Source organism: Bombus pascuorum, chromosome 3, assembly GCF_905332965.1.
Source record: "Bombus pascuorum chromosome 3, iyBomPasc1.1, whole genome shotgun sequence".
NCBI classification, from domain to species: Eukaryota; Metazoa; Arthropoda; class Insecta; order Hymenoptera; family Apidae; genus Bombus; species Bombus pascuorum.
In genome coordinates, this window is record NC_083490.1 from 14,535,771 (window position 1) to 14,552,838 (window position 17,068).

The 17,068-nt window shown below is 30.0% G+C and overlaps 2 protein-coding genes across 2 annotated transcripts in view; both read right to left on the reverse strand.

Annotated features, from left to right (window-relative positions):
* The window catches only part of LOC132904923 (uncharacterized), a 292,582-nt gene that overhangs the window by 187,686 nt on the left and 87,828 nt on the right, over nucleotides 1–17,068 (reverse strand). The gene's annotated exons all lie outside the window — the stretch shown is intronic.
* On the reverse strand, nucleotides 1,087–12,436 carry LOC132905353 (protein spaetzle 4). The gene is made up of 6 exons (XM_060956553.1): nucleotides 12,064–12,436; nucleotides 10,565–10,740; nucleotides 8,324–8,479; nucleotides 7,338–8,126; nucleotides 5,178–5,300; nucleotides 1,087–4,392 (listed from the first exon to the last, which is right to left on the reverse strand). The coding sequence occupies exons 1-6, from the start codon at nucleotides 12,091–12,093 to the stop codon at nucleotides 4,152–4,154; spliced, it is 1,515 nt and encodes a 504-aa protein (XP_060812536.1). The 5' UTR covers nucleotides 12,094–12,436; the 3' UTR covers nucleotides 1,087–4,151.

Genomic DNA, 17,068 nt, shown 5'->3' on the forward strand with positions numbered 1-17,068 from the left:
AGTTTCTGAACCAGCTAAAAGGTAGTAATACTCGTACATCAAATTTTGAATTATTTTCAAAGTGCAGCCAAACTGTTCGATTTAGTTTGTGCATCGTAAACAAATTATGTGAACGAATAAATCTAAAAACCTAATTATAGTATAAATCGAATTATCAGTAAATATTGTCAATTATAATCATTTGTGTAGAAACTGTTTTTACGAGATATAATACAAACAAACGTAATTAAACGTAATTTAACGTAATTAAAAATAATTTCAAAACAGTGATATGAGATATAATAAAATTTAATGATATTATACAAATCGATCGTAATAGTAATGCTCTGAGAACTTGTCTATTGTTTGAACTTCTACAAAAGTGTCTTCTGATTCACAAGGGATAGTATTACTTTGTAATTTATGAACTATTTCAATTACTATTTTACATACACATATATTTATATACATGTATACGAAATTCAACAAAATTTTATTGTATTTGAAATTTTCTTATTATCTATAACATTGTAATCAAAATATTTTAAAGCTTTTGTGTAAAATTACGTAAGGGCTTTATACGTACACAAAAGAGTAGGTAGGTACTGCTTATCATTAATATCAATAAAAACTAACAGTGGTTGAAAGTAAGTTAGAAAATACCTTCATCGATAACGGTTATCAGTAACTAAAGAAGAATTCCGCCATCGATAATGATGATTGGGGATTAAAACGACAGATGAGGTACAGAACCAAAACAAATTTCGTCATCGATAATAATTATTGGTAGTCAAGCAGAAATCTTTCATCGATAATGGTTGCCAGTAACCAAAAAATTTTGATCATTTATAATGGTTATTCGTAATCAGAGCATTTAAAAACTAATATTTTTTAATCATTTAATTTTTTAAGAGTTTTTTTAGGATGTAGTGATCGCTTTTTCCATTTAAATAAAAATTATTCTTTTGTTAATAACTTCTTTCATGCAAATTTTATAAACTAATGTTATCGTTAGACCTGGTTTGCTTTTACTCCATTGGGAAAATTCTAATTTTCGATCGTTACTTATACAAGAAATTGTAATTGCAGTATGCTGAATTAAATTGCTCATATTATAATGTATTTATTCTTTATTGTAAATTAATATCGATGCATACATAATCACGTCGACCCAGATTTCTTACGATGGTTACAAAATCAACGAATGAAAAGCTTTTTACATTAATCTTTTGGTATAAAACATGCAATTACTTGCTAAATAAATAGTTACATTCTTAACTGGATGTTAACAATTACGGGTAACAATGTTATATGATTTAGTATTACAAAACTTTTGCATTTCAAAGCTCCATTACCATTGTTTGTTACATGTTACGAATGTATATAATCTAAGATCAGGTATGTAATATCTAGTACTCGAAATTAATTAACGACAAACACAACGAAAACATGGCTTATATAGCTTTATTCACGAGCCTTATCTTTTTATAGTATCTTGCAACAAATTGTCTAACAAACATCTTAAATAAGCCTTAAAGTTACTATAATATAGGCATTAAAACCGATACAATTATAATAACGAATAAATTAATTAAATACAATACTATGTATACATATAAGATAAATGTGTTTATGTGTACTTGCTTCTATCTCGAAGTGTTTTTATGTAATTAATTATTTTTTTTATTGGGACGAAAACGCTTTAAACAATACTATAAAGAGAAACATTATACTGAACATATACAATTTTAATAAAAGAATTGTTACAGAATTCACTGAATGAAAAATTAATTCATAGAATAATAAAACATTTCACTTAATGGTAATCTGCTTTCGTCCACTTTTTGTAATATTGAAACAGAAAGTATCATAATACTTATATCGATGTACTATTCGTGTTATACTAATTTGTATTTCACTTATTATTCTTTAATTATTTTTACTATAAATAATTTTGATATTTTAACCAGAATGTTACATATTAGCGTTTAGAGCGTTGTTTAACTGTGGCAATATGAATTTAATTTGAACAGCATATGTGTGTTTTAATCCACGTTATTTGTTACTTTACTTACGTAAAAATGTTTTGAAAATTTATGCATTTTAACGTAGTATTTTAGATGGCCGACAGTTTTCAGTAGCATTACATTAATTTCCAAAGTTTTCGAAACATTACAGGAATTTTAAAATTACATTACAATTTATAAATGATGAAACATTAACATAAATTTTGATTCTTACTTATGATAACAATCACCGTTGCATGTATATTTTATAAAATAAGATATGGAAAGAGGTGGTTTATAAATCATCGGTAAAGAAATTCTTCTTAAATATTTGTGTTCGATCTGAAAGTACTTTTTAAAATGATTAAGTAATAATAAAATTAACGGTAACAAGTAACAGATATATAGTTTCTAAATATTGATTAATAATAATACATGTATATCTTGCAAAATCTTTAAAGACATTTTTTTCGTTCCTTCTGAAGAATAATGTTCAGTAAAATGTTGATAGAAAGAATCTACTAATTTCTTTCCAAGTTGTATATACATGTTATTGTAAGACATACAAATACAATTAAACTTTCGTGTCACGTATAGGAAGAATCTTTCAAAACACAAGATTGCCAATTTACTAGAAACCTAAAGTAAATATTGTATTTTCTTAAGACGTTTAAAAGAAAATTCAGTTTCAAGTGTATAGTACCAAGACTAATATTTTTTTTTACTTTTAGACATTTCACTGTATATATATCGTATCTTCTTATAAATTATCGTTGCTTAAGCGAGTTTTTGAGTGACTTTTACGTGTAAATATCTATAGAAACATAATATACATAATGTAATACATCTATCAATCGTGTCGATTGATATTTACGACAATTGAGGTTTATTGTAAAACAATTAAAAGGAATGATAATATATATTGTGTTGATAATATTTTTTCGTGGATTACATTTTTTCATTTCAATCGTTTATATTTACATTAAACTACATATATTTCAAGTAACATAACATTAAATGGCTATGGCAAATGAATTGTATAAGAGAGAATTTCTTTCTTGTGATAAATAACAATAACAAAGACTAAATTTCTTGACTAGCCTGGAGCCATTAAATTTTCGTAAATTTTCAAACCATATACATTAATGCATATTCTTTCAATTTCTACGGTAGTATGCTTTTTGTTACATGAAATAACAATAACAGTGTAAATTGTAGTAAAATGAAAGAGAACGAAATTCTTCATGCAAAAAGAATATATTTTTGTACTGTTTCATTTTTACGAAAAAATATTTTGAAAATTTACTTGATACACATACGATTTGATGTAATTTAATTTAATCCTTCGCACTGCAAAAATTTTTATGATATAATCGACTAGAAAGCCCAGTACTTCTATAACAAAGCTTTTTGGAGTCAAGGATCACATTTCGTGAAGAAAAATGTTATAAATATTTGCAAATTAATTTGTATATTAATGTCCTTTCTTTTCCCAATTTGTCGTGAGAAACATACAAAGATAATTTTCATATTAGCAATGTCGTTGTAACTGCATCGAAGCAGTACAAAGGATGAACGTTACATTAGTGTTCATAACTGTTGATAACGATATAGACTAAGTAAATCAATTAATTTTTTCAATTACTCATGTTTTCATTAAAACTTTATTTCTTTCTGCATGAAAGATTATCTCCCTTTTAATCGCATTGACAAATTATATCTCATCCTATGTGTTGAAATCCTTCATCAAAATAAGGTATGAAATTTGATAATGGAATTATTTACAAAATGTTCAATATACATGTTAAACTAGCGATGGAAATAGTGAAAAGTTCTTTCCTAATATTTAATAGGCCGCCGTTTTTACTTAAATTGCTTCAACCCTTTTACGATGTAATAAAATAACGAGGCATTCGGAACAAGTGACTTAGAAAGTAATTATCTTTTTGTTGTCAAGGTCTTTTCACATTTGTGACGTCATACAGTTTACTTTTTCTAGTAAATAAATTTTGATAATTCTTTTATATATAACAGTATTATAATTAGAAGAAGTAAAATTCACTATACTCTCTTTAACATGTATCAAAGAGAGTGACAGGCTATATTTTCGTATTACACCGAGAATGGATTACATCGACGAAACAAAATTTGTTTCTTTGAATATATCTAACGAGTTTGCGGCGGTCGTACCTTAATTCGTTGTTTCTGCGTGCGAGGCGAACGCGATGTTACGCGAAATTCAAGAGGTAAGTCGTAACAGCGACAAACACAACAACTTGGGAACTTAAACCAATCGCTGAAGATCCCACGACACTCGTTGTTCGGATCGTAAGCTAACAACCGATGAAGTCTGTATTGTTGTTCGCATCTGCATCCATCTCGACAGTACATCTGCTTGTTTTCGTGTCTTTAAACAAAGAAAATGATAGTCAATAATCCCACGTAATTGTTCAAGCTATTGAAGATGAGAATCTTAAAGCGGTACATATTTTATTTCAAGCATTTTCTTCAAGGTTTTTGTAAGAGATCTATGGAGTTTATTTTATGGGAATTTTGAAAAAAATATATAAGAAGGAACAATAACATTTACTGTCTTCTTTTACAAGTGTTTTAAGAACTAATTAAAACTGAAGTAGTTATAAATAAAAATATTTGTTGAAATACATCTATAAGTGTATTGATACACTTAAAGGAATGAAATGCATATAAAAATAAATAAATTAGACAGCTTTGATTTCAAAACAGTTCTCTTTCAAAGCGACACAATATGATAATAAACTGACAGATGGAAATATATATTATGATTATCACGGATTTTTATGCATTTATGGGAAATTTAAAAATGCACATAATACGTAAAAATATATAAAATATGCAAAATTTTACACTTATCTATTGCAATAACTAATAGGTAAACCAAACTGTTTAAGTTCTATTTCTTTATATGTTCTTATAAAATTTATAAATTTGCATAAATATCCACAGTTCCATAATTACTTATTTTTCATGAAATTTTTAGAAAACCTGTTTAAAAGTGTTGCAGTGTTGATATTGTATAATATTGTTGATGTAATGTGTACTACTATAGCATCAACAAGTATTTAATTAGTGTTATCTTATACTAACAAATATTTCAAATATTTTTCAAAAGCATGAATTAGAATGCACAAATTAAAATATTATAATACTCACGTGCATTTTTCCCAGTGAACGTATTGCTCGAACGGATAAAGATTCAAAAGTGCCAATACCTCGCCTCTAGTATTATTCGCCCAAAATGGCGCAACCACTTCCTCTTTTACGGGACAAGCATTTCTGAAATATTTTTAATATATGTAGAAGATAAATTATAACTGTCAGATTAGATTATATCTGTTACATATACATTTATATACGCGAAATTCAAGAGGTAAGTCGTAACAGCCTATAATTGTGCAATTGTACAGCGCATTTTTTAATTTCATTTCTCTACACTTATTTCTTTATCCTTATTTCTTTTTAATAAAACCTCTTACAAAGTATGAATATCATTAATGAGATTTTACTGTTCCGTTTGAGGAAAGAAACTTTAATCGTCCCAGTGATTTCTTAAAATAAAATATAAATTTACTGTTACACATATTTATTATATTAAACTTATTGAATCTAAAATCCATTTTTTAACAAAACGATTCAAAATAACCAAAATAATATCCGAAATGTAAGAAGAAGATAAGCTTACAATTCTATTAATTATAAATAAGTAAAGAAATATTATCATAAATAGGTAAGAAATATTTTATATGCATTTTAAAACAATATCGATTAGGTATACATTATATAGAAAACCCTTACATCGATGTACGTATGACCTACATAAGTATGCTATGATGTAAAATGTATTGAATATAACTGTACTCATGGCAATACAAATAAAGATGTAACAAAATTCGAGTTTAATAAGTATAACTTCTTAATCACATAAACTAATATATAAAAGATTATATCAATATATATATAGGGTGTTTAGAAATTATTTGTCAAGAGTATCATAGCCTTATTCTACAACTCTGCATCGGTGAAAATCTGCAAAAGAAAGTAGTCGCAAAATTGACCTTGACCTTGAAATTCAAGGTTGAATTTTTTGTTACATCGTATTCTGTACATCGTGAGGATCAAAGATCTCAAAGGAACCATGATACTCAATCATTCTCTCATACTCAACCATTCTCCTAGAAGAAAAATGTTAAAATGGCATTAGTTTCCCAGATCGCTTTAGTTATAATGTGTTTACATTTTGTAGTTAGATGCTGGGAAAATAGTATCTAATCCAGATCTATCATTATGTATCCAATATCTTCCTTTCTTTTTTCTTTCTTTTCTTCTCGCTATTTAAGCAGTTTCAAACTCGCATTTCTACATTCCGATCAAGTTTCTCTCCACGATCGTGCATTGACTTTAGACGATGATAACGATATTCCATCCAATGTTTCAATTGTTCATTCGAACGATAAACAATTTCTTTCGCGCAATTTTACGTAATTTCGTACACAAAGGAAGAAATCCATTAGTCAAAACTGGTGAACGAGGAGGCCATAAGCGAGCAGTAAATTTGCATACTGCCCATCGTGACCCAAACATTTCATTTCACCAGTGTGAGGTAGAGTACCCTCATCGACCGATTCGCCAATTTTTTCGTCGTTTAAAGTCGGTACGTTAGGAAGAAACACGATCGGAATATAAAATTGCGAGTCCGCTTAAATAGTTGCTTAAATAGCGAGAAAGAAAGGAAGAAAAAGAAAGAAATAAAGATACGGGATATGTAATGGTGGATCTAGGGTAACTACGTACGAAAATAGATGATATTTTCTCAGCATCTAACTACAAAACGTAAACACGTTACAATTAAAGCGATCTGGGAAATTAATGGAACTTTATTATTTTTTTCCAGGAGAACGGTCAAGAAGTTGCGAGCTATGCTTCCTTTGAGACTTTTCGTCCTCATTATAAGTAGAATACGACGCAACAAAAAAATTTCACTTTGAATTTCTAGCTCAAGGCCAATTTTGCGTCTACTTTCTTTTATAGATTTTTACCAATGCGAGGTGTAGAACAATGCACGTGACAAATAGTTTTCGAACACCGTGTTCTTACATAAAAGAAATTTATTCATTGATCTACCGTTCCTTCCTTTCCTGTCTATTTTATCGTTTTCTTCTATCATCCTAAAAAATAATTTCGCGTTTCCAGCTTATGTCGTTCTATAGTTTTAATGATAGGCAAATGTTAAGGAAGCATTAAGAGTGTGTTGAACAAGAGTGAAACACCTTCGATAAATTCACAACTAATGCAAACAAACCGAGAGACACTTACACTCCTCGAAGCTTCAAAACCGGTTGTTCCTGTTGATCTTTCGCGGCGGCGTCCTGATACAACTGTCCTCCCATAGTCGAAGCTTCCGGCTTAATGGCAGGTCGATATTCCGGTCGTGGCCTGAACTCTTGTTCGTCGATCGAACTCAACGTCTCGTCCTGAACAGTTGTTCCTTTCGGCGTCGCAAATAGACTCTCGCTGCCATCGATTTCATCCGGAAAATCGGTGGTGTCCGACAAATTTACCGTCGACGTTTCCTCGAGGCTAGATTCAGAGACCTCTGCGACTTCGCCAGCTTCTTCCACAACCTCGTCGACTCTGTCTATCTGCTCGAGAATTTCGTTGATGCTGAAATTTTGCTCTTTCACGGCGTAAGAGCTTGTCGCAACAGGCGACGTCGTCACCTCGTCCGCGGAGTTTCCTTTTTCTTCATTTGTCCTATTTACTACTAAACTCGTTATCGAAGGCGTGGATTGAGTGGTTGTTTCACGGGTAGGCGAAGCAGTTGACGTTATCGTCGATGATATTTTTTCCTTGGTGAAAGAGGCGGTAGTCGTGGATGCTGTGGTTGTGCTAGTGGTCGTTGTCGAAGTTGAAGTAGTAGTCTTCTCGGTTGGTCGAAAATGAGGCCTCGTGTATTCGCTTAATTTTGGAAATTTGTTTATCCGTTTCGCGGCATTGTCATTGAAGGATCTGCTTGTAAAGCTTCGTCCCTCGAACTCGTTGCCATTTAGTTTCAAATCGTCTTCTGACTCGAAATAGTCGTAGTCGTGCATATACTGATATTTTCTAAAATATTGTTCGTGAATAGGTAACGCATTGTATAAGAAAACAATGTAATAAGAAAGAAATTTGTTAAAATGTATTAAGTCTGGAATACACAGTCAGGGACAAAATTGAGTGGTCATTCATCTACTCTATTAAAGACTGTTGTACCTAATTACATAATATTTATTACCACTACTTACTTTATTTCAAAAACTTACCTATGATCGTCAGCAAAATGCTGGTAATAATCGTCGTAGTTTAACTCAATGTCATTTCTCTCGAATTCGGCTCTTAATACATTGATATGCCTTTCATCGCCATACATGCGCCTCATTAATCCTTTGTTTTCTTGCACGAAACGACGAACCGCATGCCTAAAATTATATAATAAATATCTTCAGACAGTTCGTTCTAATATATTGATTTCAGTGATAACTTTTAAAAGAATTTCTATCATTTTGATGTTTGGTAAATTTAAGGTATATTATAATTCATATGGATATTTTGTAGTCTAAACTCATACTGAAATTTCGATTTTCTTGCTACTAAAATATTCGATCTAAGCGTGTTATTTTTCAATATCTTTTGCTTTCACGTCGAGTAATATATGTAATGTATAGTATTCTTAAATTTCTAACATGTATCTACATATGTATTACTGTACGTGTGATTTAAAATTAATAGATAATAAAATAATTAAAAAGTATTATTATTATTGTTAATTTAATATATTATTAATTTAAAGCATCTATTAAAAATTACAAAATATTTTGGGAACATTCCTAAATAGAGAAATGACATTATAAAAATAGTTGTTTTATTGGATTTATAGAATAGAACATAAATTTTCTTTTCTTTTATGTATATACATATGATTGTTTCTCTAAAGAAAAAATTCTGTAATTATCAAATATTTTCAAATAATTCAGTTAAACGTCTAAATATTTATTTTAAAATATATTGATGTATTTTCCTAGATCTAGTATCTTCATAAATGTATTTTTAAATTTCGACTATACTCATATAAAGTATGCATAATTGTACTATAACTCAATATGTAATCTTTAACTTATGTTATATGTAGTCTTTAAACCTAACATATTAAACAAACAATGCACAAGCGCAACGCAAACTTTTATTTTCTTATAAGTATTTTATCAATATTTAGTTCCATTATAGATATAAATATGTATATTTAGTTATAAAAATGTCTAAAACTTGAGGTACATATACATATGTATATTCAGTGAAAGTTGCTAAACTGGAAACCTAAGTATCTCTATCTTATTTAAATCACGTATTATTTAAAGAAGTTCTATTTAAATTTCTTTATTTATATTTGAAACACCTGGTGTATTCCCACTGCTTTTTACTAGACAAAATTCTTTATTCTTTTAATCTTAAATTTAACTTTTAATTTTTCTAATTCCTTTAGTTTAAATTTACGAACAATTTATTATCATTTAATAAATCTATTCAATTGAACTAAAATTCAGTTAAACGATGCACATAGTTACAATAAACAATATTAACTATTTGTGTCAATGAGGTTGAATAAATATAACGAATTTATTAAATCAGGAATGAAACGTGAAATAAAATGAATATTATTTCATGCAGTTGTCATCACTTGGAGCCTTTTGTACCATCGAAATTATAGCATGTCAAGTTTGTATACGCATTGTCGAGAGTAAAAGTACGTCGTTTCCTCAGAACTCTCACAGTTTAGTCACGTAGGATTTTAATAATTGAAGCTTCAATGTCCTGCTTAAAATTCAGATCAGCAATGATACCTTTGAATAGTGAAACTCCCAGAATATGTCTCTGCCCGTATTGTCAATTAACTTTCTACTGTCAATGAATGCAGTGTAACTTTTTATTGATATTCTTGATTTCTTGATATTATCAGTTTGTGATCTAACTAATTAGTATGCTAAAATTATTGGTGTTTAATTATTTAATTTCTAGACAAATTATTGCAGATTATCGAATTTGAATTTTAGTATAGATATGTGTTTTATTTATCTCAGATTGTTTAATATCTTAGCTACTTTTATCGATACGAAAACTTGTGTCAGAATAAGGTTAATTAGTTAATTAGTTAATTAAGGTTAATTCAAAACGATGAATATCATGATTCATGATTTTCTTCTTCAAGATCTTTTATCCTTTTTTTACAAATCATTATAATATAAATAAAATTCTTCGTTCAATATATAATGTACATAACATAACTTCGATTTCCAATGTAAAATACATTTAGTATCACACGTTAAGTGTATTATAATTAATATATGAAATATATTAAATATAATATACTTTTAAAAGTTATATTTGAATTGAAAATCTTCAGTTCTCTATATTTGTCAGTAAGCCGGTAATATTGCACAAAGAACTATTTAAAAGTTAATATCGGTTTATTTAAGCATTTTATTGGACAAATGATTTTATTGGCTTACCAGGGATAAGAGCTACCAGCTACTGCACACCAGTTTTGCTGTCGAAAATCACAAGGAAGATTTACCAATCTTGCGCGACCAGCTCTAGAATATGGTTTACTGCAAGCCGAGGATGCGTCATATCCAAAGGTGCTTGGTCCACCTCCTTGACATCTTACAAGTTGATATGTGATCACCTGTGTAAAGATCGAATTAATGTTAGATACACGTACGTATGCTGCCTCGCTTTCTTTTAAATTCTTAAACGCAATTTAATGTATTTAAAAGGAACAGGTTTTAATAATTTTATATGTGTTTATTCCTTAATCGATTAATCTAACTACTTCCTCGATCTCAAACTACGTTATAGGCTACGTTTCTTCTGTGAACTTTTATATATGCTTCGAATATTACCGGGTGTACCTTAAGTATGTGTTTGTAACTTTCTATTTTGAGGAGGAGGGATGAGATGTAGAATATGTATAAAAATACATATTATAATACAAGAGTAAATGAACGCATAATATAATAGAAGTTACTCTCCGATAACCATTTAGATAAAGGCAACTAGGTACAACAATTTCTTTACATAAATTTTTGCTCTGAAAATTTATCTACAGCAGAAATCCAGTTGAATGCATTTTATAATATTCTAAGTAGTATTTTGATATGTAGGTAAAAATTACCATAAAGATAATTTTAAATCTATCCTTTATTATTTTTCAAGTGTTGTATCTTCTATTCATTTACAGGTCTGAAGTACTTTCATAATGTTGACCTTCTCATTTTCTTGGTAAAATAGAAAAATATTAAAATTTATATGATTCTCCGAACAGTTATATTACATCTGCTTTCATATTTCTTTATACATTCGAGGTATATATAAATCGCGAAATTATTCTTTCATTCAATAGGTACTTATGAAACGCAATTATAAATTATCTATAACAATTACAAAAAATATATTTATTAAAAAAACTCTACAAGATACATATTTGTATTCAAGATAATCCGATCTAGAGAGGCGATCACCCCCTTCCCAAGAGTAATAAAATATAAAAATATCGTGTCACATTCTGAAAAATCTGTTAGTAACATGTACAATTAATGTAAATTTAGTCATTCTGACTACAGTGTCAGTGTTCTTTTTCCTTTACGATAATTTGTATAAAGAATACTTACAATGCTTTAATCGTGACAATATATCTTACGCATTTCACTTCACAGATTTGCGGTGATAATACATGTTTCCAATCTATTATTATAATTTCTATGTTATGAATGTTCAAATTAAATTATATAAGATTTCTCAAACTCTTTAAAAGAAAGCTTTTACTTATAGGAAAGCGTACTGGACATCGGTAATATACGTTTACATAGCTTAAGGGTATAAAGTTACCGTAACATACGTTTACAAATAAATGAATAAACACGCGGGATCTGCATACTTATTACTGGACTTAGTAAAACCTCGCGACGAACAGAGGAATTTAAAACGTACAACATATAGTAACGCTCACCTGGAGGACGAGATGCACAATCACATTCATAACTCGCGTTTGATGTTAATTCGAAGCTTTGGACCGGCGAGCGAGGTCCAAGAGTATTAATCGGCGATCACGCTACTAGTCTGCAGACGTAAACCGTTTTCACTGACAGGAACGTTTGCCGGCGTAAAAAAGGACAGGGACAGGCGGTACGGTGGTTCGCGGCTACATGACAGCACCTCCGCGCGCGAGGAGGACGCTTTCATTACTGACCGTGTAATCAGCCGGCGTCGCGTGCGATGCCAGGGGTTCAGGTTCGCTCGGTAAAAGTACAGAGCAGCAGGGAAGCAGAGAACAGCGAACCGCTCGCGTTCGACGCTCGCTTGACCGAGAAGCAACCGAGACAGAGGCGAATAGAGAAAGGGTGCAAGGAAGAGAGGAGACACGAGAACGAAGGAGGAAGGAACGGGGAAGAGAGAGCGCGCGTCACCCGGTGAGTAGGTCACCGCGGAGGGTACCGTTACATTTCGGCCCATTGATGTGTGTCACGGGGCCCCGCAGTGACGTAGCAAGGGCCCTCCTAGGCGCTGGCGCAACAGACCTCTTCTTGCTCGGTCAATTAGGAGAAAGGTAGCTAATAACGCGTATCTCGTGCCTTTAGTCTTAGTGCAGTGCTTCTTCCTAATCTTGTTTAATTATGCACCACCGCAATACCTCAAAGGCTTTCATCCCATCCATAGCGTAACAGTTAACCATGTTCTACAAAAGTATCTGCGTATAATGTTCATAGGTCAAGTAAAAAAGAAGGAAAGGAACGTAAGGTTAAATAGTTTTTAATTTGACCGCCTTCAATAAATGTAAATTTGGAGAATATAAAAGGTCGTTCGTTTATGTCCCAAATTGTTATATGGACCTAATAGAATTGTGACAAAATGTTCATTTTATTTAATTAATAGTAGCGCATCTTTTGGATAATTAGAAAACTAATAGCATATAAAGACGTTGTATTGAATGAAACACCTATTAGCGTATAAAACAATGATGATCTTTTAACTTTCTATCACTGATGCAGGTCACGAAAGCAACATAATTTTCTAGTTACTCCAAAGATATTAAAAATTGCTCTCTCCTGGATTGTTCGCTCCACATCGAAGAATATTGTCCTATCATCAGAAATAGCTCCGAAATTGGTGAAATCTGGCGCAATATCGGCTACTTAACCGATTTTGCGAATCTATGCTACTACTAAGTTTTTCTTTCTTTCGCTTTGGGCCATCGTTTGCGTGGGATTTCGGACATGTCGCTATATCCTTTCTCTTTAGCATTATCTTTTGATTCGCGATCGGTTGTTTGAGGAAGGTTAATGGATCGTGCTATCGTGCGTCCTTCTCTGACCTCACGTCTTTTCTCTTTTCGAATTTCTAATTTAAGATTCCAGACATTTTTTCTATTTCTAAACGCCTTTTCCCCTATGACACTTGTGTCTTTCTTTATTAGGCGTTTCAAACCTTACGCGAGATTCATTTCAACTGTACATACAACTATGTGTGACATTCGTATAGATGAAATGCACGTAATTAAAGTGGAACTCGGTATTAGTCAGTTACGTACAATTTACGGATTCGCCCTTTGTCGATATGACTCGATCGCATCATTTTGAAATGCTTGGTGGAAATATTAAAGTTTAAGTAGATGCGAAATGTGTAATAGAGTGGGAAAGAATCCAACAAATTATGTTTGCTCAATGCATGAAAGACGAAAATTAGCTATCAAGGAAATAAAATAGTATCGTAAATATTCCTAACATACATATGTATTTTTTAAAAAAGATTATATAGACAACTAGATATTTACTTATTTTAACCTACTTATCATATTGCCCATGTTAGAACTTGGTTAGAATCTTGCTAATTCGTTTCTCACATAAAACATAACGATGCTCGTTTGTTTGGTAAAATTGACAATTAACGTTTGTTATGAAAACAGTTAACAGCTTTCTAACAGAATCAAAAAGTACTACATACTGATACTTAATTTTATTGCAGTATACTAATTATATTTTTTTCACCTTTAATTAATAACGATTATTACTCCAGCTCGTTTATACTGATTGGTACATTAGATAGTTAATTATATATTCATAATGATAAATAATTTGAATATTTACATTTTTGTTTGTTTATATTGATCCAGTCTATGATTACTTACAGAGAAATGGATAACTCCTCTTACATCAATGTTATTTATTGATAATAATTAAGTAATTAATGCTTATTAAACTTAACGCTTCAGTCTTATTTGTTATATCTTATTTTGTTATAGGAAATTAAAGTAACATTATATCAGAATTTATTTGCAATTGATAGAAATTTTATTTAATTTTTACATGTAAATATACTATTATATACTAATATACTATTCTATAAATATACTATTCTCTAACAATAAAACAAAACACTAACATGTGTAATGAAAAAAGTATAAAAGATAATGCTGCACAATTGCTGCACCTGTAAAGAAGTTCTGTTTGAAATTTCTGTCATTTCATGGTTATTCCTTGTTCACTTTGTTTATTTACAAGGAAAAAAAATCTGCGGAGTATGGTCGTAAATGCTGTTTAACGCTTCCAACGAAACTTTCTGTGTGTTCCACTGACCTCGTAACCACTGTCACTTGGAATCTCTTTCACTGCATTTTTTTGCTTTTGTGCGATGCGGAGGCACCGACCATTCAAAGACGCAACTAAAGATGCAACGCTTTCGTTACCGCATATATATATATATATATATATATATATATATATGTATGTATGTATATGTATATATGTATGTATGTGTCATGATAATCCACTCGATAACTTGTATTCGATTTCAAGAAACATACACAACATAAGCAGTTGTAACTGATATTAGCAGCATTCTTTTAGTAAACACTTATGTTTTACATTAATATAACGAATAGATTTCTATTTCTTTTTTTACATTACTTATTTTTATTTAAGCTGATAACAATGAAAAGCTGCGATTCTAAGTTACCATACAATTTAGACAATTTTGTATAATTTAGTAGTTCTTCTATAATATTTTACTGTTTGTGGATTTAATCATATGGGATAGTCATATAGATTTAGTAAGTTCTTCTTAAATAATATTTATTAATGTAACTTACTAAAATGACTAAATTGACTAACAAACATCTTTGTAATAAATAAATAAATGTATTCGTTATATTTTTATATTTATAATAAATCATAGATATAAATATTTTTTGCAATAGTAAGAAAAATAAGCAAATCTTACAAACAGCGTGGTATAATATATAGTAATTGTGGTAAAATAGTATTAAAGTGGGACACTTTTTACTTCTATATTTTCGACAACTATATTCGGCGATTATAAAAAAATGAAAGTTATATAGTTATATTATATAGCATACAGGAATATATATTTTCTCTGAAAAACTATGAAGTATAACTCTGAGATTATTCCTTCAAGATTAAACTCATGTTTGTCAACAACATGATAACTGAGTATACGAAATAATATGTAATTTGTAGCAATTTGTTAAGCAAAAAATCATGAACAGTATGTACTCATAGATTTTCCACGGATACCATGCAACTTCAGCATAAATGTTTTACGTCTGATCACTTGCTTACTTGCTCACGTTCCTACTTTTTACTGTTAAAAGATGCATCTTTAATGCTTTCGATAGCCTTAAGGTAATAGTATTATACTGTACTATTCCGTTAGGTGGATAGCATTGGATTATTGGAGCATCGTTTCGCCCGATTACTAGTTGGCAAAATACCAGTTTGCCGCGGCCGCTGGTGAACGCAGATACTGGTTCTTGCATCTTCACCTAGCAGTAGAAAAGAAAGCTGCTCGTCGCGTACACATACGAGCACACACGGACTTCAGCGATTTCTGATTACGTTACGATTTCTGATAACGCTATGAAGTCTCATTAGCGGTATTACATGAACTCGGCAGAAACGCGCGCTAATAAAATAACTGTAATCGTGGAAAACTCAATATCGAAAATCATAAATTCCGAAACAACATAGGTTTACCTTTGATATCATATCAGTTTTTATTGATATAATTTTAATTTATAGTTTAAAGTATTTATTGTAAAATAATCGTACGAATCATTTTTTATTAAACAGTATCAAGTAGAGATACCAAAGTAAGAATGTTACATATACTAGTTCGCAAATTTATTGTTATGTATAAATTTAGCCGATGATAATTGTATTATTTACGTAATTACATAAAGCATCTTTAAATAAATGGGTAAAAAATATATTTGTCAATTACAAATCACCGCCCTTCTTTCTTTAAGTGCTAACGTTTAAAATAGCACAAAAATTTTATGCCTAAAATTTGTAAACCACAATGATAATCATCAACATAATATTTATTTCGTTATAGCTTTTTTGTATATAAGATAAATAAAAGAATCACTTTAAGATCCTTTCGGTCTTTCCTTTCATTTCTTCTTTGCTTTCTCTTGCGTAAATAAATTATAATAAGCATTGAAATGAAAGATTTCGATATTGGTTTGTATCATTTCGAAACAGGAATTTAGGTGTTGAGGATAAACATAATTTAGCAAAATTTTAATTATAATTTATAATTGTTGTTTTTAAAAAGCGAAATGGCTATGATTTAAAATCATTAATTTAAGAAAGTTATTTTAATATATGAAAAAATTAGAGATTTTCTAACGCAAGATAAATGTTAGAGATTACAGATAATAAAAATAAATATTTTATGACTAATCTTAATTAAGTAAACCGCGCGAGTAAAATTTTGTACACATTTATGATTTTCTTACTTTAAGGTACAGCTCTTCTATTCCATCATTTTATTTTATTTTTAAATTCGGTGTAAATATTTCAAATGATAATCACAAATTAATAATAATGTGTTTGCAATTAATTAATTAAAATTACATGCTTACTATCAGATTATTTTTTTAAACAAAAAATTTATGTAATACAGAAAAAATCTTTTAAAATAGTAATTACATCGCG

Coding starts and splice junctions, on each gene's coding strand:
- LOC132905353 (XM_060956553.1), bottom strand. CDS start 12,093: ATGAATGTGATTGTGCATCTCGTCCTCCAG. Junction 10,741..12,063: donor TTGTGCATCTCGTCCTCCAG/GTGAGCGTTACT, acceptor ATCTTTACACAG/GTGATCACATATCAACTTGT. Junction 8,127..8,323: donor CATTTTGCTGACGATCATAG/GTAAGTTTTTGA, acceptor ACAATATTTTAG/AAAATATCAGTATATGCACG.